The sequence below is a fragment of the Salmo trutta genome, chromosome 5 (assembly GCF_901001165.1).
Source record: "Salmo trutta chromosome 5, fSalTru1.1, whole genome shotgun sequence".
Taxonomy (NCBI): domain Eukaryota; kingdom Metazoa; phylum Chordata; class Actinopteri; order Salmoniformes; family Salmonidae; genus Salmo; species Salmo trutta.
This window is the reverse complement of record NC_042961.1, coordinates 43,346,335-43,373,907: the sequence shown is the minus strand read 5'-3', so window position 1 is coordinate 43,373,907 and position 27,573 is coordinate 43,346,335. Positions and strand designations below refer to the sequence as shown.

General features: G+C 41.3%; 1 protein-coding gene across 1 annotated transcript; it reads left to right on the top strand.

Moving 5' to 3' along the window:
* Positions 1–631: 631 nt before the first annotated feature.
* Positions 632–27,145, top strand: LOC115194230 (tetraspanin-5). The gene is made up of 10 exons (XM_029753744.1): positions 632–1,015; positions 10,764–10,814; positions 11,887–12,033; positions 12,600–12,770; positions 22,233–22,358; positions 23,586–23,633; positions 24,261–24,377; positions 24,720–24,781; positions 26,595–26,644; positions 26,831–27,145. The coding sequence occupies exons 1-9, from the start codon at positions 935–937 to the stop codon at positions 26,605–26,607; spliced, it is 816 nt and encodes a 271-aa protein (XP_029609604.1). The 5' UTR covers positions 632–934; the 3' UTR covers positions 26,608–26,644; positions 26,831–27,145.
* The last annotated feature ends 428 nt before the right edge of the window (positions 27,146–27,573 follow it).

Genomic DNA, 27,573 nt, shown 5'->3' with positions numbered 1-27,573 from the left:
ATGTTCTAGTGTGGTGGGTGAATAAAAAAATACACTTGAAAAATGTCCTCCTGTTTACTACATGTGTTACAACTCAAGAGCTTTTAGTCCATCCAATACAAGCATTAGAATAAAGAATCAATTGAATACATTACACAAACAGGCTTTTTGTTATAAGATTTGTCATTTGGAAGTGCAGCAAAACAGTTTTTTACAACTGCATACTATATTATAGGCTAATTTACATATTGTACCTATCTGATCCTTTCAGATCTACAATGGTGCTTGTAGGGGCTCAGCTTAGCCTTTCCTCCCATAGGGCCAGTGAACCACAGATTTATATGGACAAAATCCCAGGTATCAAATGTCAAGTGTAAACCAGGGATTAAAAAATATTGCAGCCTAGGGGTCACTGCCTTGCTTAAGGGCAGATTTCTTCACCTTGCTGGTTTAGGGATTCGAACCAGCAACCTTTTGGTTATTGGCCAAACACTATTTAACCACCAAACACTATGAACCACTAGGGTAACTAGGGACCGAGCTAAAATTGGGCAGGAAGAGCAAGAAAGGGCAGGAAGAGGAAGAACAACCCACTATTGAACAGTCAAACATCTGATTGGTTGTAGCTGTAGTCCTTTAAAAACGCGGCCATAACTGTGGGGGAACGATTATCCGATTTGATCGGTGACAACGGAGAGGTCCCGTTAGTTGTAAACGCAGAGTAGATAGGTTGATGTTTGTTTGCTTACAGTGTTAGATTGTGGATTATTCCACTTTTACTATCAGGGTGACATCTGTGTCGAGGGATAGGCTACGGTATGTTTATTCTATTTGGATGAACCGAGCAGACAGCAAGTTGCAAGAATTGGATCGCCGAGGAGCTGAACCTGCCGCCTGCGAGTCTATGATCCGGTATATTTATCAGTCTATGAAGCCTACTGTATGAAATTCAAGTATGTCAGGAAAACATTTTAAAGGCCATGAAGTCAGTTGCTGCATCAAATATTTTATTTTTGGATTTAACATAATATTTTGGGTAAGTGTGTTTTTCTTCTTGCTATTTGCCACTCTTATTGTCTTTCATTGGGCAATTTTGAATCTGCAATCTGATGTTGTAAAATTAAACTGTAGGCCCAGCAATAGGAAATGGCTTAAGTGATATTATAATAGCCTAATTATTGTGAATAATATTCCCATGACGATTTTACGACCAAGATGCTCCACAAGCTGTTGGTCTATTGATGTATTAGATAATAGTCTGTTAAAAACTCTAATAAATGATAACATGTGATCTTTCGATGTGTGTATAGCAGCAAACCACTTTGGTTGTGTTGCCATGCATTGCAAGCTATTTTTACCTTGCTTATTTTGGCTTGTGGATATGCACAATAGCCTTCACATAGACTGCTGCTCAGAGCACTTTTTAATTTTCAGTCTCCACCGTCCCCGGTAATCCGCTTTCCGTCCTCGTTTGTCGGGACCAACTCACATCGTTGTGAAAAGTTTTTCTTCACATGCGAATGGTTGCATAAACATGAAATTGCACTATTTATTATCATCATCGGACTACATTCCCAGTAAGCAAAATGACATTGAAAAAACGTCTAAAATACAAACGTTGAAGTGGCATCTTTTCTGGAGATTGAAAATAAATATTTTACAGACGGTTTTCGGTTCTGAATGAAAGTGGAAAATATGTAATTTATGGACGTTTAAAATACGTATTTTTTTGTCATTGATTCTATGGCCAAATTTCAACTGCACATACTGTACATTCTCAAGTAATCCATATAATATAGGAAAGATTGGAATATAGAATATTTATTATTGCTGCCATCTGTCCCATGCACTTATGTTAGCTTTTACAAAAGCTTAAAATTGTCAGTGATAATGTTCAAAGTAGTCCTACTAAATAAACCAACAGTCCAATTGAAATACAATAACATTCCCAGTAACTGATCTGTTGTTGTTTAAGTACCCTAATTGAATGCATTGACTGTAAGTCGCTCTGATTAACATCATCTGCTGAATCACCAAAATGTAAATGTAAAAAATAAACACATGCAAAGCATACTGTTCTAATGAGCTCCGCCCCCAAACAAGTGCACATTTGGTCAGTCTGGACTAGTCTGAACGAGTCATAGACGTATTTCATTCGTTTGAACAGCACAATAGAGTATGGCACAGCTCGGTACAGTAGAACACAGTAGGGTACGGTACGATACAGTACAGAATATTTGTATTCCGTAGAGTAGAGTATTGTACAATTTCATTTAGTAGAGAACAGTACAGTAGAGTACATCAGAGTAAAGTAGGGTACAGTACATTATACTGTACTCTACTGTCCTCTACTGTATTGTACAACACTACTTTTCTTTACTGTACTGTACTCTGCTATACTCTACTGTACTGTGATTTGCTGTCCTGTGCTTTGCTGTCCAAACTTGTGAAACATAGATGTCTATGATTGGTTCAGATTTGGTCTGATCCAGACCCGACCAAATGATTGGTTCAGATTTGGTCCATTCCGGACCAGACCAAATCTGAACGAATCATAGAAACCACAAGTTAAAGTTGGAAGTTTACATACACCTTAGCCAAGTACATTTAAACTCAGTTTTTCACAATTCCTGACATTTAATCCTAGTAAAAATTCCCTGTCTTAGGTCAGTTAGGATCACCACTTTATTTTAAGAATGTGAAATGTCAGAATAATAGTAGAGAGAATGATTTATTTCAGCTTTTATTTCTTTCATCACATTCCCAGTGGGTCAGAAGTTTACATACACTCAATTAGTATTTGGTAGCATTGTCTGTAAATTGTTTAACTTGGGTCAAACGTTTTGGGTCGCCTTCCACAAGCTTCCCACAATAAGTTGGGTGAATTTTGGCCCATTCCTCCTGACAGAGCTGGTGTAACTGAGTCAGGTTTGTAGGCCTCCTTGCTTGCACACGCTTTTTCAGTTCTGCCCACAAATGTTCTATAGGATTGAGATCAGGGCTTTGTGATGGCCACTCCAATACCTTGACTTTGTTGTTCTTAAGCCATTTTGCCACAACTTTGGAAGTATGCTTGGGGTCATTGTCCATTTGGAAGACCAATTTGCGACCAATTTTTAACTTCCTGACTGATGTCTTGAGATGTTGTTTCAATATACAGTTGAAGTCGGAAGTTTACATACACTTAAGTTGGAGTCATTAAAACTTGTTTTTCAACGACTCCACACATTTCTTGTTTACAAACGATAGTTTTGGCAAGTTGGTTAGGACATCTACTTTGCGCATGACACAAGTAATCTTTCCAACAATTGTTTACAGATAGATTATGTCACTTATAATTTACTAAATCACAATTCTAGTGGGTCAGAAGTCTACATACAGAAATTGACGGCCTTTAAACAGCTTGGAAAATTCCAGAAAATGATGTCACGGCTTTAGAAGCTTAATAATTAAGCTTAATTGACATAATTTGAGTCAATTGGAGGTGTACCTGTGGATGTATTTCAAGGCCTACCATCAAACTCACTGCCTCTTTGCTTGACATCATGGGAAAATCAAAATAAATCAGCAAAGACCTCAGAAAATAAATTGTAGACCTCCACAAGTCTGGTTCATCCTTGGGAGCAATTTCCAAACGCCTGAAGGTACCACGTTCATCTGTTCAAACAATAGTACGCAAGTATAAACACCATGGGACCACGCAGCCGTCATACCCCTCAGGAAGGAGACGTGTTCTTTCTCCTAGAGATGAACGTACTTTGGTGCGAAAAGTGCAAATCAATCCCAGAACAACAGCAAAGGACCTTGTGAAGATGCTGGAGGAAACGGGTACAAAAGTATCTATATCCACAGTAAAACAAGTCCTAAATCGACATAACCTGAAAGGCCGCTCAGCAAAACCGGCATAAAAAAGCCAGACTACGGTTTGCAACTGCACATGGGGAAAAAGATTGTACTTTTTGGAGAAATGTCCTCTGGTCTGATGAAACAAAAATATAACTTTTTGGTCATAATGACCATCGCTATGTTTGGAGGAAAAAGGGGGAGGCTTGCAAGCTGAAAAACACCATCCCAACTGTGAAGCACGGTGGTGGCAGCATCATGTTGTGGGGGTACTTTGCTGCAGGAGGGACTGGTGCACTTCACAAAATAGATGGCTACATGAGGAAGTAAAATTATGTGGATATATTGAAGCAACATCTCAAGACATCAGTCAGGAAGTTAAGTTTGGACAGCAAAGCACAGTACAGTAGAGCACAGCACAATCTTTTCCTGACAAATCTATGTCCATGGACGTTGAAATCAAGGCTGATCCAGATCGCACCAAAGAAGACCAAAAAAAGATGGTTGGTCCGGACAGGTCCAAAAAAAGACTTGTAAAAGACGTTGGCCTCGTTCCATGCATAGTGGGTTATGTCTACTCAATTCCCACTCAGTTTTTCATTGTGAAAAGTAGGCCTGGCCTAATGAATGTTCATTCCAAGACAGCTTATTGTTTACCTAACACTTAGCCTTCACACTTAATCTAATTGCGACTAGGCCTATTAGTGAATTGTCTCAGATCTACTGCGAACAACCATTGGTTGTAGGACTGACAACACTGAAAAAGGAGGATAGCTTCTAAAGATCCCATCATTATTTCAGTGACTTCATCTCAGACAGGGAGAGCTCATTATATGATACCAAGTAGCTGTAAAAATAGGTTAGTTTACTAAATAAACCTCGCTATTGTTGGGAGAACATGTTTTGGACTCACGTCTGTGTTTCTTATTCCTCTTTAGTTTCAACTGCCCTGTTAGAGAAATGCATGAGCCAGAGTTTAAGGGTCATGTCCAGAGGGACAAAGACCATAACAAGGACATTTTTATATAAAAAGCCTATCTCTGAAAAACAAATTTGGCTCTTCAATGTATTTCCTTGAAGATTCAAAAAAGGCAGTCTTCCCATGATGCTTTTTCTTCTTCTGTTGCCTCTGTAAGTTTTTTGGACTGGGAATAGCTGACTGAGGAGAGCTTTTCCCATTAGGATTACGTACAGGTCATGTGACTCTCTAAAGTCTTATGCTGGCTCGCAGGAGTTTGGCAGAAATGGTTGCCTGGTTAATTCAATGCTAATGTAATCCCATTCAACGCCCTCCATCGCCTTTGTTCCCCTCAACCCCTCCCTCTGACCTTCCTCCTAAAGTCCGTCCCATTCGGCATTGTCTGCTTTCAGTGCCATTGACCATGTCCATGATCGTGAGAGCCAGTGGTCTGCTAATGGTTTGAGCATTATTGTGGTCTTAAGTGATGCGGCTGCAAGAGCCTGATTTCACCTGCCATGATAGAGAACCAATAGCTGCAATGGTTCTAGCCATGTCGCTGGCATGGTTATGCATTCTGTACTATAATGTACTTTTGATAACCTATTTGTGGTAAAGCTGGTACAGATGTTGAGATTAATGGGAATGCTGGTGAAGAGTTAAGGTATTTATGGGTAATGCCTAATGCCAGTAACATCTCTGATTCTGAGATAAAGCAAGCTAGGACCATAGAGACGGTTTGCATGTGAGAATCCCTTTACGGTTGCCCGTTGTCTTCAAGATGTAACGATATAGCCAAGATCCATGTGAGAGGGCTTTGATAAACTACACAACTCTATCCTAAATGTCTTTGGAGGGTATTGCGTTGTGTAATACAGAAGTGCTTATGATATCAGATTTATAAATGGAGCTAGTGCCACTGAAGAGAGTTTGCGTCAATAATTTATTGCAGAAATTTTCAATGGGATCATGAGTGCAGTATCAGCGTTCAACTTTCTGTCACTGCATATTCTATTAAATCCAAGCTTTCTCTTTGTCATTGAAGCCACACATCCATGCCATGGCCAACAATAGGCCTAACTCACTGAAATCACTATCAACCACATTTAAAACTATCATTAATAACCCAAAGAATTGTCATTTTCTCTGACATTGGAATGTAATATTTGCAGACTTTCGCACATTTGTATCAACATTGTATCAACATTGTATCAACATTACAGAACGTTCTCATGGGGCTGTAATGAATTAAAGGCCAGTGGATAAATAAAGGCTTTGGACACTGCTATAGCAACAGAATAGCAGCCAGGAGAAACATTGTTTGTGGTATTTTTGTAATAGTTTTCTCTCTGGGGGTCCATCTGGGACCATCGTCTGGAGTACCTCACAGTGTCTGGTGAAGTTCAAGATCACATATTACACAACTGGAGTCTTTGCAAAACAAGAACCATGGAAACCAAAGGGTTTGCGTTGTGATTTGTCATTGTCACATCACGTCATGTGCTAAAGAGGAGTGGGTGTGAATTATGACTATAGCTTTATACATAATGATAATCCTCATCTCTTTACCCTATCACTACAGTTGTGAGTTTAGAGTTCAGATTATCCTCTGGCCCGTGGAGATATTACATTTTTAGTCAGTTCTTCTCCAGTATCTGACTGTGTTGATTTGAAAGATTTTTCATGGGCCCTCATATCCTCAAAAAGTTACACAGCTGCACCATTGAGAGCATCTTGACTGGCTGCATCACCGCTTGGTATGGAAACTGCTCGGCATCCAACCGCACGGCGCTACAGATGGTAGTGCGTACGGCCCAGCACGTCACTGGGGCCGAGCTCCTTGTCCAAGACTCCAGCCATCCAAGTCAGTCTGTTACCGCACGGTAAGCGGTAGCAATCTAGGACTAAAATTCTACCCCAAAGCCATGACTGCTGAACAGTTAATTAAACAGCTACCCAGACTTTCTGTTTTCACCCCCTACCTACATGTACTTCAATCAATCACCTAACCAAACCTACATGTACATATAACCTCAGTCAATCATTCCAACTACCTTTTACCCCAGTACACTGACTCAGTACCGGTGGTACTCCTTGTATATAGCCTCGTTATTGTTATTTTATTGTGTTACTATTTTCTTTTTATCTATTTGTTAATATTCATACTTTTAAACTGCATTGTTGGGAAAGGGCTCTTAAATAAGCATTTCCCTGTAAAGTCTACACTTGTTGTATTCGGCGCATGTGACGAATACAGTTTGATTTGTTTAAGTATATGGATTAGTCTCGTTGTGAATAATCTTTGAAGTAATACACTCAGTCCAACTGAGGAGTGTGAATCTGTGTATGTAACCTAATGTATTCTGCATCCCAAATGGCACCATAGTTCCTACATAGTGACCTACTTTGGGGTCTAGTTACCTACATTTGAATGTTTATTTGGTTTTTGGAAAGAGACCAGGTCTTGCCAGCCATTTTGATATTCAGTGTAATCTCAGGGAATTAAAGAAGTGCAGTAGGTACAGTTTGCATTTTCCTACAAACGTTTCAGCCGTCTTGCTTTCAATGGCTGAAGGTATAATTTATTATAGTGATGGTTACAATTCTCATAGTGTTCATAAACAAATAGCTAATAGGTTTCTGTACTAAGTAACCAATAATCGATCTTTTAATGATATACAGAAAACGAACCCTAACCTGACATGTATGCAGTTCAACCCTACTCCCAAGGGTGACTTTATTCATCATGGCTCTCTCTTCCCTCGACAAGGACACATTCAAAATGGGGCCCAGAGGACCAGACACACTTTCTCTTTTCCCTAAATCTGCAGATTGTGCTTCAAAACGCACAGTAAACCAACCATATCTAGGCTACGTGACCCACAGTGTGTGTCGGCCATAAATTGCCTCTGATACAGCATTTAACAACCTGAGATTTAGCCTAACACTATTATTCTCATCCCAATTCTGGTTCATACGCTGTATGACAATATCCCTGTATGATAATACAGTTTACTTTCTAGTCTCGCATTTGACTCCATTGTCTCTGAACTGGTAGCCAATAAAAGTGCTGGAGAGGAAGGAATCCGCTCAAGGATTTCACCATGTGACCAAAGGGGACTTTTAAACAGTTACAGAGTTTAATGGCTGTGCTAGGAGAAAACTGTGGATGGATCAACAACATTGCAGTTATTCCACAATGCTAACCTAATTGACAGAGGGGAAAGAATAAAGTCTGTACAGAATGCAAACATTCCAAAACATACATCCTGTTTGCAACAAGGCACTAAAGTAATACTGAAAACAATGTGGCAAAGCAATTCACTTTTTGTCCTGAATACAAATGTTTGGGGCAAATCCATTACAACACGTTACTGAGTACCACTCTCCATATTTTCAAGCATAGTGGTGGCTGCATCATGTTATGGGTATGCTTGTAATCGTTTAGGACTGGGAAGTTTTTCTGGATAAAAAATAAACAGGCAAAATCACAGGGAAAATCCTAAGGGAAAACCTTGTGGTCTGCTTTTCAGCAGACACTGAGAGATGAATTCACCTTTCCAAAGTCCAAATCTACACTTGAATTGCTTACCAAGAAGACAGTGAATGTTCAGGAGTTACAGTTCTGACTTAAATCTACTTGAAAATCTATGGCAAGGCCTGATAATGGTTGTCTAGCAATGAATTTTGAAAAGAATAGTGGGCAAATGTTGCACAATCCAGGCGTAGAAAGCTCTTAGAAACTTACCCAGAAAGACTCACAGCTGTAATCGCTGCCAAAGATGCTTCTACAAAGTATTGACTCACAGGTGTGAATACTTATGTAAATAAGATATTTCTGTATTTTATTTTCAATACATTTGCAAACATTTTTAAAAACATGTTTTAACTTTGTCATTATGGGGTGTTGTATGTAGATGGGTGAGACACAAATCTATTTAACCCAGGCTGTAACACAAGAAAATGTGGAATAAGTCAAGGGGTATGAGTACTTTCTGAAGACATGGTATGTGACCGTGAGCCTTGCTGAGATGAATGACAAGTCGAAGCGCTCTCTGTTGTCACGACAACAGATGCCTTTAGGCATTGTTGTCAAGGAGAAGGAACTTAGTAGTTAGGCTGTTCTAAGAATCACCAAGCATTTCTTTTCAGGATATTGCTATAATCGCCCCCCAAAACCTAGCCAGTTTGTTTGTGCTATCATGCCAGCTCCCTGTCACTCATGGTCCTGTTTGGCTTGACTGACAGCAATAGAGTTGGCAGGAGCACAAACAGATCTGGGCTACCCAAAACCACCCTCATTGTCTTTAGGTAGAATTCAAACAACTCGGAGCCGTTACATTTGCCAACACCCAACCCTCGGTTGACAAACAGCCATTAGGGCCTCACTGTAGGCAGAAACCCAGATGGAGGAAGGTTGCTTTAACCGGGACTATCCATCCCTCTGATGTGTTGTTTTAGCCACAGCTGTGGTTTCTGTGTTTTTATGAGAACGTCAAGCTATCACATACTGTGTGTATGCATGCACATGTATCACTCCATTTGTAGTGTGTGTGTGTGTGTGTGTGTGTGTGTGTGTGTGTGTGTGTGTGTGTGTGTGTGTGTGTGTGTGTGTGTGTGTGTGTGTGTGTGTGTGTGTGTGTGTGAGTGCATTGACTATGTCCATCACCCAGCTGTCGAGGCTTAGCTCTTGTCACTCGTGTTAGTGTAGCCTATTGATCCAAGCCGTTTGGGTATCCCAGCCATCAGAACACACATGACGGCTCCTTCTGGCCCTTCCTCTCACATACAGTAAATATGCAGAGCACTGACCAAACTGACCTTGCAGTCATTCTTCTCCAGAGTGACAATGAACTTGTATCATTGATCAGCGAACGATAGCTGATCGAAGTTTAGGGGTGTGCTGCTCTTCTTTATAGCTCAGCTCATCTATCCACACATCTCGGTTGGTTGGGGCACCCTCTTTATACTTGCCCTTAGGCCTCAGATCTCAGTCCAGCCCTTAGCCAACAGCTCTGTATTACAACCACATGAAGTGGCCCTGGTGCACTAACAGGAGATCAGTGCTGATCAGGATAGAGTAATAGTTTGCAAACGATGCCAAACTGCAGCCAGATGGGGTGCAACGGCCACTCTGCCAGTGTCCCAATGTCCCCTGTAGCTGGCATATAAATGCAGCCATTTGTTCATATCATTCCGTGACATATAAGGCCAGCAAAGTTGCACAGTGCTGGCTGATAGGGCCTGTTCAATCTGAGCTGGAAGGTTGGACAGCTTGGGCATGTCTCGTTCACTTCCTGTTGTTGTCATTTGGAAATGGTCCGCTGCATTCAGCCAGATTCCAGACGCCTGGCCCCACCCCACAGCTTCCTCTCAGACAGACAGACAGATGTATTGACAGGCAGGCAGAAAAACAGTATAGACAAACATACGGACAGACGATCAGACAGGGAGTGAGGCACCTCAGACTTGCATCTCACTTTCAACTGAGATAGCAGTTTAAGATGTTATCACCAAGTTAGTTAGTTAGTTCTGTCAAACGTCCAATCTATTTCATTGGTCAAACCTGGCTTTTCAGAATAAGGGTTTCACAAAATTGTCCCAGAAATCAAATTGCTAATATTCTGACTGGGCATACGTTGCAGTTGAGTGAGGAATTCCTTGGGAGAATTGTACATTCTGGCTTTTTTTAATCCTTGACTCCTAATTTAGAATATGCAAGTGAATATGCAGTTTAGTACTGGAAAGTGAAGTAATGTGAGTTGTGTGTTTATGTAACTGACGAGCATCGCTGACACCCATGATGTGGAGAAAACCTTTTTAAGTGTCGAAGGTGAAATTGAACGATAATACATTTCGACAAAGGTGAACTTGAGTGCAGGAAGGAGAGGTTTCACCCTATTTTTGTCTCTGAGATTTGTGACAGCATATGATGGAGTAACGTGATTAATGTGACATATTGTCTTTCTGTGGTCTCTTTCAGTTGCTGGGTGTGGCCTTCCTTGGAATCGGACTATGGGCATGGAATGAGAAGGTGAGTGGAGACTGGGTAACATAAGGACCCAGTAAGAACATCAAATAAGGTCTTATTAAACAAGGAAATGTTCACTTAAGTGCAATATACAATCAGTCTTTTCCCACCCTTTGTCATTTACCTCCCTTGTGTTCTCTGGATGAGAAGCAAACCACCTGCTGACCAGCACCATGGCATGCTTCCAAGCATTATCTTTGATATAAGATAGCCCAAGTTCTCAAACTTGGGAGTATTTGGAGTAATTTGTGAAAATGTGATTACGGAAACAACACCAGAAGCACCCATAAGGGCACTGTCTACCCTTTTGCCTTGCTCTGACATACAGGCCTTGTAGGAGCCATTTTGTCTTACTTATGTGCTTGTTGTGTTGTCTATAGTTTGTCTATCTTGGGTCTTGGGTCTAAGCAGTAAAGAAGCACAAAACCAGTAAGGAGGAAGCGCATGAGTTGTTTTGGGGAATACAAACATAGTTGTTTATATTAGAATTATTGAATCTGGGGTGGCAGATAGCCTAGTGGTTAGAGTGTTAGGCCAGTAACTGAAAGGGTGCTGGATCAAATCACCGGGCTGACAAGGTAAAAATATGTTGTTCTGTGCCTGAACAAGGCAGTTAACCCACTATTCCCTGGTAGGCCATCATTATAAATAAGAATATGTTCTTAACTGACTTGTGTAGTTAAATAGAAAAAAATACAAAAAATGTACTAGGGAGGAGCTGGTAGAAGAATACCAAGGCTGACAGCTTGACATACTGCATAATAGGGAGTTAATGATAGTGGTGCCTGGTACTGAGGTATCCCAGGCCAAAACTGAACCTCTTTTTGATCAATGACTTTTTATGAATTCCCTACACAAGGTTGGGTCGTAGTTGAATAGAGGAACTATAAATTAGAACTCTCTGAATTATTTTAACACTTGACCCCTTACATGTTCGATTCATCCTGCCCTTTATGCACTCTATTCCCTCACATGGTTTTATAGCTTCCTTTTTAACCAAATTTTATTTTCCTCTCTCTCTCTCTCTCTCACTCTCTCACTCTCTTTCTTTCTTTCTTTCTTTCTCTCCCTCCAGGGTGTTCTCTCCAACATCTCGTCCATCACAGACCTGGGGGGCTTTGACCCTGTCTGGCTCTTCCTGGTGACGGGTGGGGTCATGTTTATCCTGGGCTTCGCCGGCTGCATCGGAGCGCTGAGGGAAAACACCTTACTGCTCAAGTTTGTACGTCCACAACTCTCTCACTCCCGGTTGGCTCCCATAGACATACACATTTCTATGTGTGTGTATGTTCATCATTTATGTATATGTTATATAGATGATTGGCTCCCTCTTGAACTCCCACACCTTCCCCAGACTCAGCGCCTGTACTTCCCGCGGCTATGTCCCACATGTTTAGTCCATGATGTGTAGCCTTTTTCTGGGGCTGGGAAACCAGCCCACCATGTACCATCTCGCACATCAGTTATTACAGAACACTTTTGCGTTGTTGATTAGTCAGGTGTGTTAGTGCTGGGCTAAAACAAATATGTGCACTGCCTGGAGGTTGATTCCCCAGGAATGGAATGAGAAACACAGGACCAAATCTTTAGTACTAAATCCTAGCTTTGTGTATGCTTGTTACCCTTTATCCCTCTCTTTCCCTCTTTATCCCTCTCTTTCCCCCTCTCGTTATCCCTCTTTCCCCCTCTCTTTATCCCTCTCTTTCCCACTCTTTTTATCCCTGTCTTTCCTCCTCTCTGTCCCCCTCTCTTTATGACTCTGTTTATCCCCCTGTTCCTGTGTTCCAGTTCTCTGTATTCCTGGGGATCATCTTCTTCCTGGAGCTGACGGCTGGAGTGTTGGCCTTTGTCTTTAAGGACTGGATCAAGGACCAGCTCAACTTCTTCATCAACAATAACATCCGGGCGTACCGCGACGACATCGACCTCCAGAACCTCATAGACTTCACACAGGAATATGTAAGTGTTTGAAGATCAGTGTGTGTGTTTGTGTATGTGAAAATGTAGTTATTACAGAGGAGAAGCTCTGGTTTGAGTAAGGTGAAGAGATGGTCTTGTAAGGTACGGGCGTAGGAGCATGTGTGTTGGCGCGTGAGAGAGAGATAGAGCCTGGTTGCCCCACTCACACTTCCCAATGCCTTGGCAACGTATACCATGTTTCTATAGCAACTAGGGGATGCAGGGTGGCCTACGACTCTTGTCGGATGCTCTTAACAATTTTTGTGAAAAGGATATTTTTATCCACGACGTGAGAATCTCCCATAGTATCTTCAATATTCCTCCCAATCCAGGAATCGGGTAAATTTGAAATCTGCTGTGGAGTACATACCACCCAGCACAATATGTTTGCAGTCAAAAATGTGATTTTTCCAGTGTTTTATATGCAGTGCTTTCAGAAAGTATTCAAGGTGGGATTAATTGTCCTTTTTTTGTCAACAATCTACACAAAATACTCTGTAATGTAAAATACTCTGTAATGTAATGTAAAGTGGAAGAGAAATTTGAACATTTTTTAAAAAGTATGAAAAATATGTTTTGGAATATTTGCATTCTGTACAGGCTTCCTTCTTTACACTCTGTCATTTAGGTTAGTATTGTGGAGTAACTACAATGTTGTTGATCCATCCTCAGTTTTCTCCTATCACAGCCATTAAACTCTGTAACTGTTTTAATGTCACCATTGACCTCATGGTGAAATCCCTGAGCGGTTTCCTTCTTCTCCGGCAACTGAGTTAGGAAGGACGCCTGTATCTTCGTAGTGACTGGGTGTATTGATACACCATCCAAAGTGTAATTAATAACTTCACCATGTTCAAAGGGATATTCAATGTCTGCTCTTTTATTACCCATCTACCAATAGGTGCCCTTCTTTGCGAGGCATTAGAAGAACCTCCCTGGTCTTTGTTGTTGAATCTGTGTTTGAAATTCACTGCTCGGCTGAAGGACCTTACAGATAATTGTATGTGTGAGGTACAGAGATGAGGAAGTCATAAAAAATCATGTTAAACACTGTTATTGTTGCACACAGAGTGAGTCCATGCAACTTATAATATGACTTGTTAAGCAAATGTTTACTCCTGAACTTATTTAGGCTTGCCATAACAAAGGTGTTGAATACTTATTGACTCAAGACATTTCAGCTTTTCATTTTTTATGAATTTGTAAAGATGTCTAAAAACATTATTCCACTTTGACATTATAGGGTATTGTGTGTAGGCCAGTGACACAATCTTAATTTAATCCATTTTAAATTCAGGCTGTAACACAACGAAATGTGGAAAAAGTCAAGAGGTGTGAATACTTTCTGAAGGCACTGTATATTTCCACACTATGAGTTTGGAATAATACTGTGAAATTGTGAAAATTAAGATAATGCCCTTTTAGAGTAAGAGCTGAAACAATATTCTCTATGGACACAAAGTTTGTTTGTTGGTAGTGTACTTGTTACTGATTATGACTAGATATACTCTTGGATGACCACTCACATAAAGACGATGATTTAGAAGGCCAGATCAAAAGGTCCAACACTAGTGAAGTCCAGTTTGTAGAAAAGCACAGGGCAGACCTCATCGCAGATGCCCTGGTCTCACAGAATTGGATCCATTAAAAGGTCTACTCTAAGATCCAGAAGGCCAAAACCAGCCAGGATCAAATGAGGGAGCTGTACTCTGCCCTGTCCACTCTAACCCAGAAGGAGGCTTTCTACGGGATTCTAAAGGAGAAATATCCTTGGCTTTATCATGGAGAAAAATTCAGAACCTCTCAGGGATGATTACCTGGAACAGATGAAGTCTGACAATTTCTACAGTGCAAGAATATCACTTCCACATTTGAGAGACGTTGCTACTGGAGAAATGATACACAAAGTGCTCAATGGTCCAGAAACACAGAAACGAGTGGGAGAGAGTGCAGGAGAAAAGCTTACGCGGGGCTGCCTTGCAGAATGTCCTGAGGACCATGGACAGTCAGAACACCAGCATAGAGAGACTGTTTGAACCTGATCAATATGGAGAAGAGAGAAGAACTCTTCTATTACAAGGCCAAGCACTCAGAAAATCATGTTGGGTTGGGCATCCAGACGACTCTTTTCAGACCGTTATTGAATGTCTTTCTCTGAATGTGCTAGCAGGTAAATCTCATTCATCGTGACCTGAGTCTCAATGATGTTATACTGAACTGCAACCCAGACTTGAAGCCAGTTATTCCACACATTCGCTCCCATCCAGAGAAGATCATCTTCAGCCTGGAAGGTTTTGATGAGTTGAAGGTTTCTTTCTGTGTGGCAGCAATTTCCAGCAATGACCCAAACCAGAAAAGATCCCTCGAAGATATTCCTGGGGACCCTTTGAGTAAAAACATCTTACCCAAATCATTTCTACTCATCGCTAGCAGACCAGGAGCTTTAGACATTCCAAAGACACTCCTTAAAGATAAATGCTATATAGAGATTCTTGGATGTTCACAGGAGGGAGTTGAGGAATACGTTCAGAATTGCTTTGACAATGACTAGCAACAAACATAAACTGTGATGTATGGGAAAGGAAATTAAAATGTGTTCACAACATGTTTCAGTCCAGTTATGTGCTGGTTTGTTTCCACTGTTTTGAGAGAACGTTCTGAGAAAGGCACAGATGTACAGTACATCATGCTTTGGACACATTTTACTAATACTTCATGGTCAAGAATCAGGTGCTCCTGCCCGAAACATCCTTCAATGTCTTGGCAATTTAGCAAGAAGAGGAATACAGAAAAAACAAGTTCTGTTTAAAGAACAAGATGTGATTCAAGAGTTGTCTGTGATCTCCCAAGTGCCATCACTGTTTTTGAATAAGGTCTTATTGAAGAAGACAACCCACTGCCAAACAGTTTACAGCTTCGCTCACCACATACTCCAAGAGTTATTCGCAGCAATATTGTACACTGAGCTTACAAAACATTAGGAACTCCTTCCTAATATTGAGTTGCACCCCCTTTTGCCCTCAGAACAGCCTCAATTTGTCAGTGCATGGACTCTACAAGGTGTCAAGCCTTCCACAGGGATGCTACTGGCCCATGTTGACTCCAATGCTTCCTACAGTTGTGTCAAGTTGCCTGGATGTCCTTTGGGGGGTGGATCATTCTTGATACACACGAGAAACTGTTGGGTGTGAAAAACCCAGCAGCGTTGCAGTTCTTGACACACTTAAACCGGTGCACCTGGCACCTACTACCATACCCCGTTCAAAGGCACTTAAAACTTTTGTCTTGCCAATTCACCCTCTGAATGGCACACATACACAATCCATGTCTCAATTGTCTCAAGGCCTAAAAATCCTTCTTTAACCTCTTCTGCCCTTCATCTACACTGATTGAAGTGGATTTAACAGGGGACATCAATAAGGGATTATAGTTTTCACCTGGTCAGTCTGTCATGGAAAGAGCAGGTGTTCCTAATGTTTTGTACAGTCAGTGTATGTTCTCTGTGATGAAGAAGAGTGTTGTGACTTGACTTTACCATTAATCTGAAGACCCGATTTTAAATGAATCATGTATTAACTCATTAGGATCTGGGGCACCACGAGAGCGGTTCTTTAAAGAGTTACCATCTCCTGAATGAAACTCTAAAAGGTCTTTTTACCTATCACATCTATAAACATATTAATCATAACCTCGTATCATATCATTCTGAACAGTCGTAACCTCCTTGCATCTGCAAAAACCCCAGCCTTACTTATGATTCAGTACTACACAAATTGGTTTAATTATTTATTTACTAGCTAATTACATGGAACACAGGATAAACATACACACTCTCGGTTATTGACTGGAGACTTAATATGCCGAAAACATGTCCCTAGCAGAATGACAACAACCTGGCTGCTTGTTAAAGAAGAGATGGAGAGGGACACTTAACATTGGTACATTCAGAAACTACTCTCACCACAGTAACCATATACTTTGCACAAGAACTGCCACCCACTGTGAGTAAGAAATCATGAATGTATTTATGTGAAATGCCTGGGTTTGCCGGGGGTCTCTTGGTGAACAGGGCACCTTGTAAGGCTCTGATTTTCCAAAATGGTTCCAACAAGTCTTCTACTGTTGTCCTTCTTACTAGTTGTCCGGTATCCGGTTACTTGTCGTGTAGTCCTGAACAGAACTACAGAGTTGATTTTCCTTCCATTCGCTCTTGAAGATAGGCTAGCCAGCCGTATCGATGGTTCTCCAGTGGGGTGATGAGAGTCGCGTAACACAATGGTTTGAGCAGAGTAACAGGATGGTCCTTATTTCGCCTTTGAAGATACTTTACTTAGGATACTAAAGTACTAAAGTATCTTGAAGATACTTTACAGCTAATCAGCCATACCAGTAATTGTCCAGGAGGTGAGTTTATCTTCTCCACCTCGTGTTGAGATTCAAAGTTCAAACCATTTTAAACATGCAGCTGCAGCTTCATGCTTTTCTGGTCCAATCATTTATACAGTTTGGTCGAAAGGGGTGGTTCCGGCAGGCACGTTCCCTGACCTCACTCCGGGGCGGTGACTACTGAGTGTGCAAAGTTAATGGAAACCAATTATCTCTTATAGCTTCTCAAATCACATCCCTCTCTTAACAAAAGCACTTTCATCATTTTTCATATTACATGCACAACGCATAGTATGGAAACTTCATATATGTAGTGGGTATACTTTCCAAGTTACAGTATTTCCTTTAACATTTTTAATGACATCCTAAAATAACAAACAAAATGACAGTGTTCTATAGATCGCCTCTGATATTCCCCCGTTCTACGTTAGAAATATTGTTCCAGTATTCGCTTTTGAACGTGTTAGAGTTTCAGCGGTAAAAAGTCTGTTGAGACAAAGAACATTCCTTTGAATCCCGAGAGCGCAGGCCTGAATCTTCTCCCTTGATTTACAACAGGGCGTGAGTTGTTAATCCCCACTAGTTCTTTCCTTCCCCCTCTATGGGTGAGAGTGGGTCTGATTGAAGTTTCATTGCAAACCTTATCTGACCTATTTTGGATTCTCGTGGACAGTCATGACAAGAGCCAAAGAGAAGGATTGCTATTGGGAAGTAGTAGCTCACCTCTAATCTCTCTCAGATTCTATGCACAGCTGACTAAATGAAGCTAGGTTTTTATTCTAGCTCTTTAAAAGAGACTGTTTTGCCTTTTCTCTCTGGCCTGTTTAACAGAAAAACAAGGTACTTCCTGAAGGAGTTAAACCTTACCTTGCCAGCTGATTCACAGTTACTAAACTGGTTAAAAGATGGTTGCCAACACTTAGTCTATCATATTGGATTTCTGTTCAAATGTCTCTATGAGCAGCATGATGAAATGTTTGTTGGAGACGCGATTAAAAATCATGTAAGTATAACGGCTGGTAGCTTCCACAAAGAATTCTCATGGCCGTTATAATATTGCTTTGACAATTGTAAACAAATTAAGAGACTTAGTCTCAATTGCAAAGAGGTAAAAATACTGCAGCATGCCTTACATAAGTGTGTAAAGGTGCTTGACTTGCTGGATAGAGGATTTGAAATACTGTGCTCATCACGGAAATCTCCCAATTGTAATTTTTTTAAAGATTAATTCTGGTCCCCAACATGAAGTGGTACATCTTTGGTCCGCTCTTCTGGAGTCTCACTAATATCAATGTGGTCATGAACGATTTATTTGATAAGCAAGTGGCATGGCTGCTCAAGACCCTTTTTGTGAAGCAGTCGGAGTGGGTACTCTGGTGGAGGAGACTGCATCAAGTTTGGCAAGCCTCGTCCTGAGCTGTGAAAACCTGCAGACAGCACTGATTGCCATCAATTATGTTCCTGCAGGTTATTTTGGCCAGATTTGCCAGAGAAAACTGTACTTGTAACATTTCTCGGTGTAAAAGCTTTTGGAAAAAGGTCTCATCATAAAGAGCTTCACGGTGAAAGATAGACACTAGTATTATTTTAATATTAGGAGTCACAACAACGGTGATCAGATTCAACATGTTTACTTAACGCAATCTGCGCATGTCATACATCAGTACAGATGCCCTCAAGGGACACTGAAGCCACCGCAAGATATTAAAGGTGGATCAGACTGCTGACACAGGAGGCGATCAGAGTACTTTATGGAGCCCAAGGGCGTACAGTGAACTGTTACTGGTTGGAGATGTGACAAGCCAGTGGATCAGTGCTCTTACTGGATAAAAGAGGACTGCAACTCTTTTGTAATACACTGGAGATACATGGGGGAAGAATCACAGATGAGCTACTTAGAGCAGATATTGTGAGAGAGGTCATGTGAGGATTTTCACTGGGGCTGACTACCCAGATTCTTGAGGGCCCCAGTGTCTACTGGTATTTGCCTCTCCCTTGAATTTAATTAATTAACTAATTTGATTGCTGTGAAACTGCAGTTACTACTGTACCATTGCTGTACTTAGGTTTTGTGAAAGATTACTATTGTTGTACATATGTATCATAGTGTAATGGCTATCGTAGAGAGGGGACCAAAGCGCAGCGTGTTGAGTGCTCATGATGAAATTTATTTTAACTCAAAAACACTAAAGACAAAATAACAAACAGAAAACGAAAGCGCACAGTTCTGTCAGGTACATAGACTAAACAGAAAACTACCCACAAACACAGGTGGGAAAAAAAACCCTACTTAAGTATGATCTCCAATTAGAGACAACGAGGACCAGCTGCCTCTAATTGGAGATCATCCCAAAAAACAACAACATGGAAATGAAAAACTAGAACTAAACATAGAACTACAAAACATAGAAAAACACAAAACACCCCCTGTTATGCCCTGACCTACTCTACCATAGAAAATAACATTTTACTATGGTCAGGACGTGACACATAGTTGGTCTCTACATTTGTTCAGACCTGTTTTAAATTTGTTTGGAAAATGTTTTATTGCTCTGTGTGTATGTCTTCAATAACATTCTGTCTGTATATTCTGTGTATTATCCGTCTGTATATTCAGTTTATTGTGTATATTCTGTGTGTCGGCTATCTATATATTCAGTTTATTGTGTATATTCTGTGTCGTCTGTCTGTATATTCCATTTATTGTGTATTGTCTGTCTGTATATTCAGTTTATTGTGTATCATCTGTCTGTATATTCCATTTATTGTATATATTCTGTGTATCGTCTGTCTGTATATTCAGTTGATTGTGTATATTCTGTGTATCGTCATTGTGTATATTCTGTGTATCGTCTGTCTGTATATTCAGTTGATTGTGTAGATTCTGTGTATCGTCTGTCTGTATATTCAGTTGATTGTGTAGATTCTGTGTATTGTCTGGCTGTATATTCAGTTGATTGTGTAAATTCTGTGTATCTTCTGTCTATATTCAGTTGATTGTGTAGATTCTGTGTATCATCTGTCTGTATATTACGTTTATTGTGTAGATTCTGTCTATTGTGTATTCTGTTTTATTGTGGCAACACCATTTCACCAGGTCACATTCCTGGTACATGCAAATGTACTTTGCGATTAAAGGTGATTGTGATTCTTCTTTAGACGGCAGGTAGCCTAATGGAGATGTAAGTCGCTCTGGATAAGAGCGTCTGCTAAATAACTAAAATGTACACAAATCGTAGTCCTAAGGACCTAGGACCTAAATTAACGCAAAATAATTGTCTGTTTTTAAACTGTATTTTATGGAATTGCCTTTATAAAGACTAACATTAAAATGAGACGGAGAGAAAGATGGAAGGGAGCAAAGCAGTTGATTGCTAATGAAAGTGTTCAATGCAATTTACCTCTGCATTCGTTAAACCACTTTCGCTTATTGGACTGCTAATCATATCATACAATGATGAGGTGCTAAAGCTATTACCATATTAAAATGAGTTATGCTGAATTACTTTCAATGCAATACAGTGGTTCGGTAATTAAACATTAAATATGATATATGATTCATTAGTTTTGCTTCACTCAATAATGTGTCTTAAAATCCTCACTCAGGTTCCTTATATTGTTATCAGAAATGAATTGATATGCTTTAGCCAACATATTTATTGAATTCACAAGGGCCTTGTGTAGAATCTCCTCTCTGGATTGGTCTTCGTCTCAGTTTCTCTATTCAGTGGCAGGCCTTTGTTCGTGTAGCCAACTGGTTGGCAGAAGCACTTGTCGTATTCCATCTGGGCCTCTATTCACAGAGCGTCTTATAGTAGGAGTGCTGATCTAGGATCAGTTCACCCCCCCCCTTCTTATTCATTAGGATCTGAAAGGCAAAACTGATCCTAGATCAGCATCCTGCTCTGAGACGCTGTAAATATGTGCCCTGTTTTCAGCCTTCCACAATCTCTATCAGTCACACACCACCCACACTGATGGTGTGAGATGAGAGAGGAATTCACTACAAAGTCATTCCCTCTAAACATTGGACTCTTTGTTTTCACCATATATGATAGCACTGCTATGCTGCAGTAGGGTGTGTGTGTGTGTGTGTGTGTGCGTATGGTGTGTGGGTCAGCTCTTTGTTCACCCGCACGCAACTGCTAACAACCCATCTGCAACCGCCTGACTATATGTGAAAATCTGAGGCCCAACCCTAACCCACAAATATAGAAAATGCGCTGTAGAGTAAGATGGCAGAAATATTTTTTGACAGGCCTTCGTAGATAGGCCTATATTTGTGCTTTAGAATTTCCTAAATTTTGGTAGGGTATTTGTTAGGCAACTTGTCTATAATTAAATACAAGCAGCTCCTGCCATTACTTGTTGCACTAGAAGACTAAATAAACCTTTGCTCACCAGAATGTCATAAATTGATAGAATGAAAATTGGTTCTCTCTTTCAGCTATGCTTCTCTCATGCAGCAAAGATGTTTAGGGACCGGGGAGAAAATGCTATAACCCCCCCCCCAAAAAAAACCTCAGTTTGGCCGGTTTTAACACAATTTAAAAGCTGTTAAAACGCTAAGATTTCAGTTCGGTTTGGATGCATATTTTATGTGGTTGAAATACTATCAGCTTTTATGATGCTGATAAAGATAGCCTCGCCACCTTTACAGATGATCCATAACCGCACATTCATTCTCAGATGCTGAAATAAATAAATCATAATTTCTCCACTCCTGTTCCTGAGTCAATGTACATTTTGGTGTATCATTTTACTGCAAGAGATACTTAATTCTGCAGGAGTTAATATTATATTAGGCTATGTGAGAGGTCATAAACTTAGTCAGTGTCCAGATATTTTTTTGACATATTTAGTCATCAACCAGACGCTCCTATCCAGAACAATATACAGGACTTTATTATATAATCTCGTGGACTGTGGGTTATGAGTCAACGCGTGCATCACTAGTGTGTGCATATGTTGTGAGGTAGTGGAACTTCCTGGGTATTTAAAGTGAAAAACATTTTAAATTAAAGGAAGAAACGTGGATGTGCTGTTGATGTTCTCTTCTCTGTTGCTTCTTGTCAGTGGGAGTGTTGCGGCGCATTCGGAGCGGACGACTGGAACCTCAACATTTACTTCAACTGCACGGACACCAACCCCAGTCGGGAGAAATGTGGCGTCCCCTTCTCCTGCTGCACCAAGGATCCTGCGGTAAGAAAGTCTCACAGGGGCTAGGTAGGGTTGGTCAGATACGTGGGTCATGGAGTTCGGTAATCAAGCGTGGATTCCAAACTGAAAACCAACTCCCTTCCCCTTCGTCCTTGGCTTGCTGTTGCAGATCTGGAAAGACTGGAGGGGTAAAAAAACAATATGGTGGAAACTCCTTTTAGCCAGACTTATAGATATACTGTTTCTATGGCTCTTCTTTTAGCGGTATTTAGTACACTGAGCCAGTCTCCTCAGATATGTGAGGGGGAGTCGTCAAGGACGGAGGAAAGTGAGTAAGTCTCCTATTTGGAACACAGCCCTAAGCTGCTTTCATAAGAGTGCCTCAATTGGAGTAGAGGGAGGTAGCAAGAAAGTAAGACATATTGAGTCAGAGAGAATGACAAGAAAAGTGAGCAACAAAAGGGTTTGACTGAAGAATAGATACTGTGACATAAGGACATAGGAGAGGTAGAACGTGACAGAAGAGAAAAGACATTAACAAAGAGGGAGGGAACAAAAGTCCTGGCGACAAAGGGAGGGATAGAACATTGTAACAATGGCCTCCACACATGCAGAAAACATCAGTTACATGGGACTGCCGGTGACAAGAGGAACAAGGGCTAAATTATTTTCATAATGGTATCTGGAAGATCAGTACTAATATAGTAACGTCTTTCATCATTGGGGCACTTTTGAACAATGAATCCTACAAGATGTAGTGGAAATTGTGTTCCCTTACTCTCTGATGAATGTGTCACACTTTTACAGTTAAAGGGGTAGTTCATTGAAAAGTATTTTGCTTCTGGTTAGTCCCAAGTGGCGCAGCGGTCTAAGGCACTGCATCACAGTGCTAGAGGTGTCACTACAGACCCTGGTTTGATTCCAGGCTGTATCACAACCGGCCGTGATTGGGAGTCCCATAGGGCGGCACACAATTGGCCCAGCGTTGTCCGGGTTTGGCCGGGGTAGGCCATCATTGTAAATAAGAATTTGTTCTCAACTCACTTGCCTAGTTATATTTTAAAAAATGGCAGTATCTATGAGACAGCAAAACCCATTTCTCAGACTGACATTAATGCTAACATGCTCATATTATTGGTCAGAAACTCAAACATGAATTGACACACAAACAGGAAATGGTCATGGGTGTCAGTAGTATTAGCAATGGAGGTAGGGGGGTATTGGCAGTTGACTTCTCTTTTTGATAACACTTGTATTTCTCTTCGTTAGGAGGATGTGATAAACACCCAGTGTGGCTATGACGTACGAGCCAAAACGGTGAGTGCCGTTCCATTTCTCTCCTCTTTCCCTCTCTACCGCCTTCCTTTTTCCTTCCCTTACATTTGTCCTCTCGTTTCCCTAATATAGTAGCCTCTATTATTATGACGTAAGAGACATTACTGAGAATATGTAAAGTTATATAACGAAGGGCTATATAATACGATGGTTGTGTAATGAAGGCATATGCTTTGGTTTTCATACCATTTGGAGGCTAAGAAGCTCCCTGTCCGGGAGACCCATGGGGCGGTGCACAATTGGCCCAGCGTCGTCCGGGTTAGGGGAGGGTTTGGCCGGCAGGGATGTCCTTGTCCCATCGCGCACTAGCGACTCCTGTGGCGGGCCGGGCGCAGTGCACGCTGACACGGTCGCCAGGTGTACAGTGTTTCCTCCGACACATTGGTGCGGCTGGCTTCCGGGTTAAGTGGGCATTGTGTCAAGAAGCAGTGCGGCTTGGTTGGGTTGTGTTTCGGAGGACGCACGGCTCTCGACTTTCGCCACTCCCGAGTCCGTACGGGAGTTGCAGCGATGAGACAAGACTGTAACTACCAATTGGATACCACGAAATTGGCGAGAAAAGGGGGTACAAAAAGAAGCCTCCCTGTAATAAACGTGTCATTGTCGTAGGACGCAGAGCAGAAGACCTACATCCATGTGAAAGGCTGCGTGCCACAGTTTGAGAAGTGGCTACAGGACAACCTGACAGTGGTGGCTGGGATCTTCATAGGAGTTGCACTGTTACAGGTAAGAGAAATGTTTCTTTGACTACTTTCAGCCTAGAAACAGATCAAGCAACTCTGATTCAGAACATTATCTTGTTTCAGCAGCATATAGTGATGTTTAGACACACTACACATGACTGATATGGCTTGTGTCCATCATATTAGTATCTTGCGGAGATTGAACACATTGCATTACAACTGCCAATCCCAAATAAATCCGGGACGTTATAAGTATTGTAGAAGAGCAGAAATTTAGAGCAGAGCAGCTTGCACGCGACTCAGTCAGGACTGGTTAATAAATGTTAAGGAAAACATTTAAGTACAACAGACATCACATTCATAATCTATTTTCTTTCTTTTACAGATATTTGGAATATGTTTGGCACAAAACTTAGTGAGTGACATTGAAGCTGTGAGAGCAAGCTGGTGAGAAAAAATACATCTCTCAATTTCATTCTATAACATCTTATGCATTTCCCTACATCTTTCATTATTATCTGGATTCATTATTGATTTCCATACTCCTTAGCATAAGCATTAGCGGCATTGAAAATCAGAGAATTCAAAGTTCTACAATTGTTTTATTTTGAAAGTGAGCCACCATGTGGACTAAAGTTGCAGTACGGCGACATGGAAATCCTTTGATTATGGAATCACATTTCAAAACCAGATTAGCGTTTTAGAAAAAGTGCCTCACTCATTTGGAATAGAATAGAGTGAGAAGACCTTGGGCCATATGTATCAAGCTGCTGAAAATAAAACAATGGTTTAATAAAATGGTTGAAAATTGTGAAAATGTACTCCTACTCTCAAAATGAAGAAAAAAGTTACAGCATTGATGTGTGTAACTACTAAATCAGCATTTTACCAGATTCTTAGTTTTTCCGATGTAGTTGGATACAGATCGATCCAGAGTATGCTGTCCAGTAAAATGTTTAGTTGTAGTTTCTTTGGCTTTGTTCTGGTTACTAAAGTCACCTCCTAGTTTGACAGAGTAATTTCACATAGGTTCTGCCCCTCTCAGTTTTACATTTGTCAGACACCGTATAGGAGTAATTAGGGTTAAGTGCCTGGCTCAAGGGCGCGTCGACAGATTTTTCACCTAGTCAGCTCGGAGATTCGAATCAGCAACCTTCTGGTTACTGGCCCAACACTCTTATCCGCTAGGCTACCTGCCACCCCAGCTGGCCACTCAGCTAGGAGACAGGAGCACAGCAACCCCCACTCACTCATGCCCACCCCCATCCCTGGCAGGGTGACTGGGAGACTAGCTGTTACACACTACTACTCTACCACACCATCGTCATGCCAACTCACCTCACGCTTCATTCTTCCTCCCCCATGCTTCGTCAGGGTGCCCCCGCCCTCTCTCTCCATGCGCCGACCCCCGCCTCACTCTGGAAAGAAAGGGTCTGCGTACTACGCGTGAGGAACATGCTCGCGAGCGTGTGTATGTATGAACTGTAGCCGGTGGGTGTTGTTGTTGTCCTCCGTGAATCAGTACTAGTCACCGTAGTCAATGATATACCACAGCCCAGACCCTGCAAGACCCCTGCAATTTGAACCAATGAGTTGACTGAGGAATATGATATAATATATAACAAATCCAATGCTTTGCTGATATACAGTATAATGTTAGACTCTTTAAGCTAAAACGTCCGTGGGTAAACACAGGCTGAAATGACAGACTTAAATGCAGGCTTAATTAGCCTGCCCTGTATACACTGTCTGCCAGGGGTGTAGTGGGTTCTGTAAATTTCCAAAGACACATTGCCCTTTTTCCAAAGCCAACGAATAGCCAAAATGTCTACCTATAGAAGGACTGGACATTTTCCTCCACTCGTCAGTTCTCTCCACATCCTGTTGTCGTGAAGAATGGAAACGCTTTCAGACTATTGAGAAAGGACTCCTCCACCTCCCTCAGATCCCTCCTCCACTCTGTCACTGTGCCAAACCATCCCTCTGTGCCCCCCTGACCATTCCCACCCCAACCTATCCACCAGGGGTGTATTCAGGATGCATTAGATGTTTACCGAACACTCAAACGCAAATGGAACTACACATGGACTTGAATTTAACATTTGGTTCCAGAGTATTGTGAACACTACTGATTAGAGTGGGACTGAAAACACTTGATCACATTTAAAAAACTTTACGCATTTTGAATACACTCCCTGGCTTTGCTCTTGTGTAATAGAAAGAAAATGCTTTAGCTTTTTTTCTTTCTCTTGCTGTGTAGTTTGTTTACCTGATGTCACGGTTTACCTGTCTTCACCCAGGAATGCACAGGTAAGGATTACCAAGTTACCTAGCTGGGCGTAAAGTTAGCTAGCTGAGCTTTATAGTGCACTTATGTCACAAATACAACTGTGTTGTTGACATTTCTCAAAGTTCACCCCAGTAATACATTGACATGGGACTAGGATTAGTTTGTTTTAAGAGCTGTGACTGACCTTGATGTCTGTTTCTCCCAAGGTCTCTTCAGCATGGCTACGCCATTCTCGGCGCATCAGAATATGCTCAAAGCCTGCTACCACTGGGAAAGATTCCTGAGAGCACCTGCACTATGGTGACCTGCACATTCTGATGCTTTTTAAACATGTGTTTAGGGTTGCACATTTCCTGTAACTTTCAAAAAATTCCAAGGTTTTCCAGAAATCCCAGTTGGCAGTTTTCTGGAAAACCTGGACATTTTGGGAAAGTGACCCTGTTTTGCATCTCCATCGTTCCATGGGATTCCATCCATGTGACAAACACTTTGTGTAGAAATGTACAGAAAATAATGACCCAGAAAAACTTGGGGGCAAGTTGTTTGTAAGTGCACTGCATGCCTGTCCACATAGGGTGGCCACATTTAAAATACCCAAATGCGAGACTATGGGATGATATTGCGGCACAGTGTAGCCTACATGAGTAAAAACATTTGGCAGCCCCCCCCCCCCCCCCCCCCTGGAATTTAGACCGAAAGGATTTTTACAAATGTGATTGGTTGATGATATGACATTGGCCTACCTCTCGTCTGGCGCTTCGCAAAATATCAGATCTCAAAAACGATTGGATAAGTGTTTAACATCACCAGTAGGCTTAGACTACCACATCCTAATGATATATATTTTTTCAGACGCGCATATTACTGGTGCTTGAATTTGTTGATGAAATGCGGGACATGATCATTTCGTTGCAGGACGCGGTACAAAGGGGAAAAATGTGGGACTGTC

Excerpts from the sequence above, each read along its gene's own strand:
- LOC115194230 (XM_029753744.1), top strand. The coding sequence starts at position 935 with ATGTCAGGAAAACATTTTAAAGGCCATGAAGTCAGTTGCTGCATCAAA. Across the intron at positions 22,359-23,585 it reads GCTGCACCAAGGATCCTGCG|GAGGATGTGATAAACACCCA; the intron begins GTAAGAAAGTCT and ends TCTCTTCGTTAG. Across the intron at positions 24,378-24,719 it reads TAGGAGTTGCACTGTTACAG|ATATTTGGAATATGTTTGGC; the intron begins GTAAGAGAAATG and ends TTTCTTTTACAG.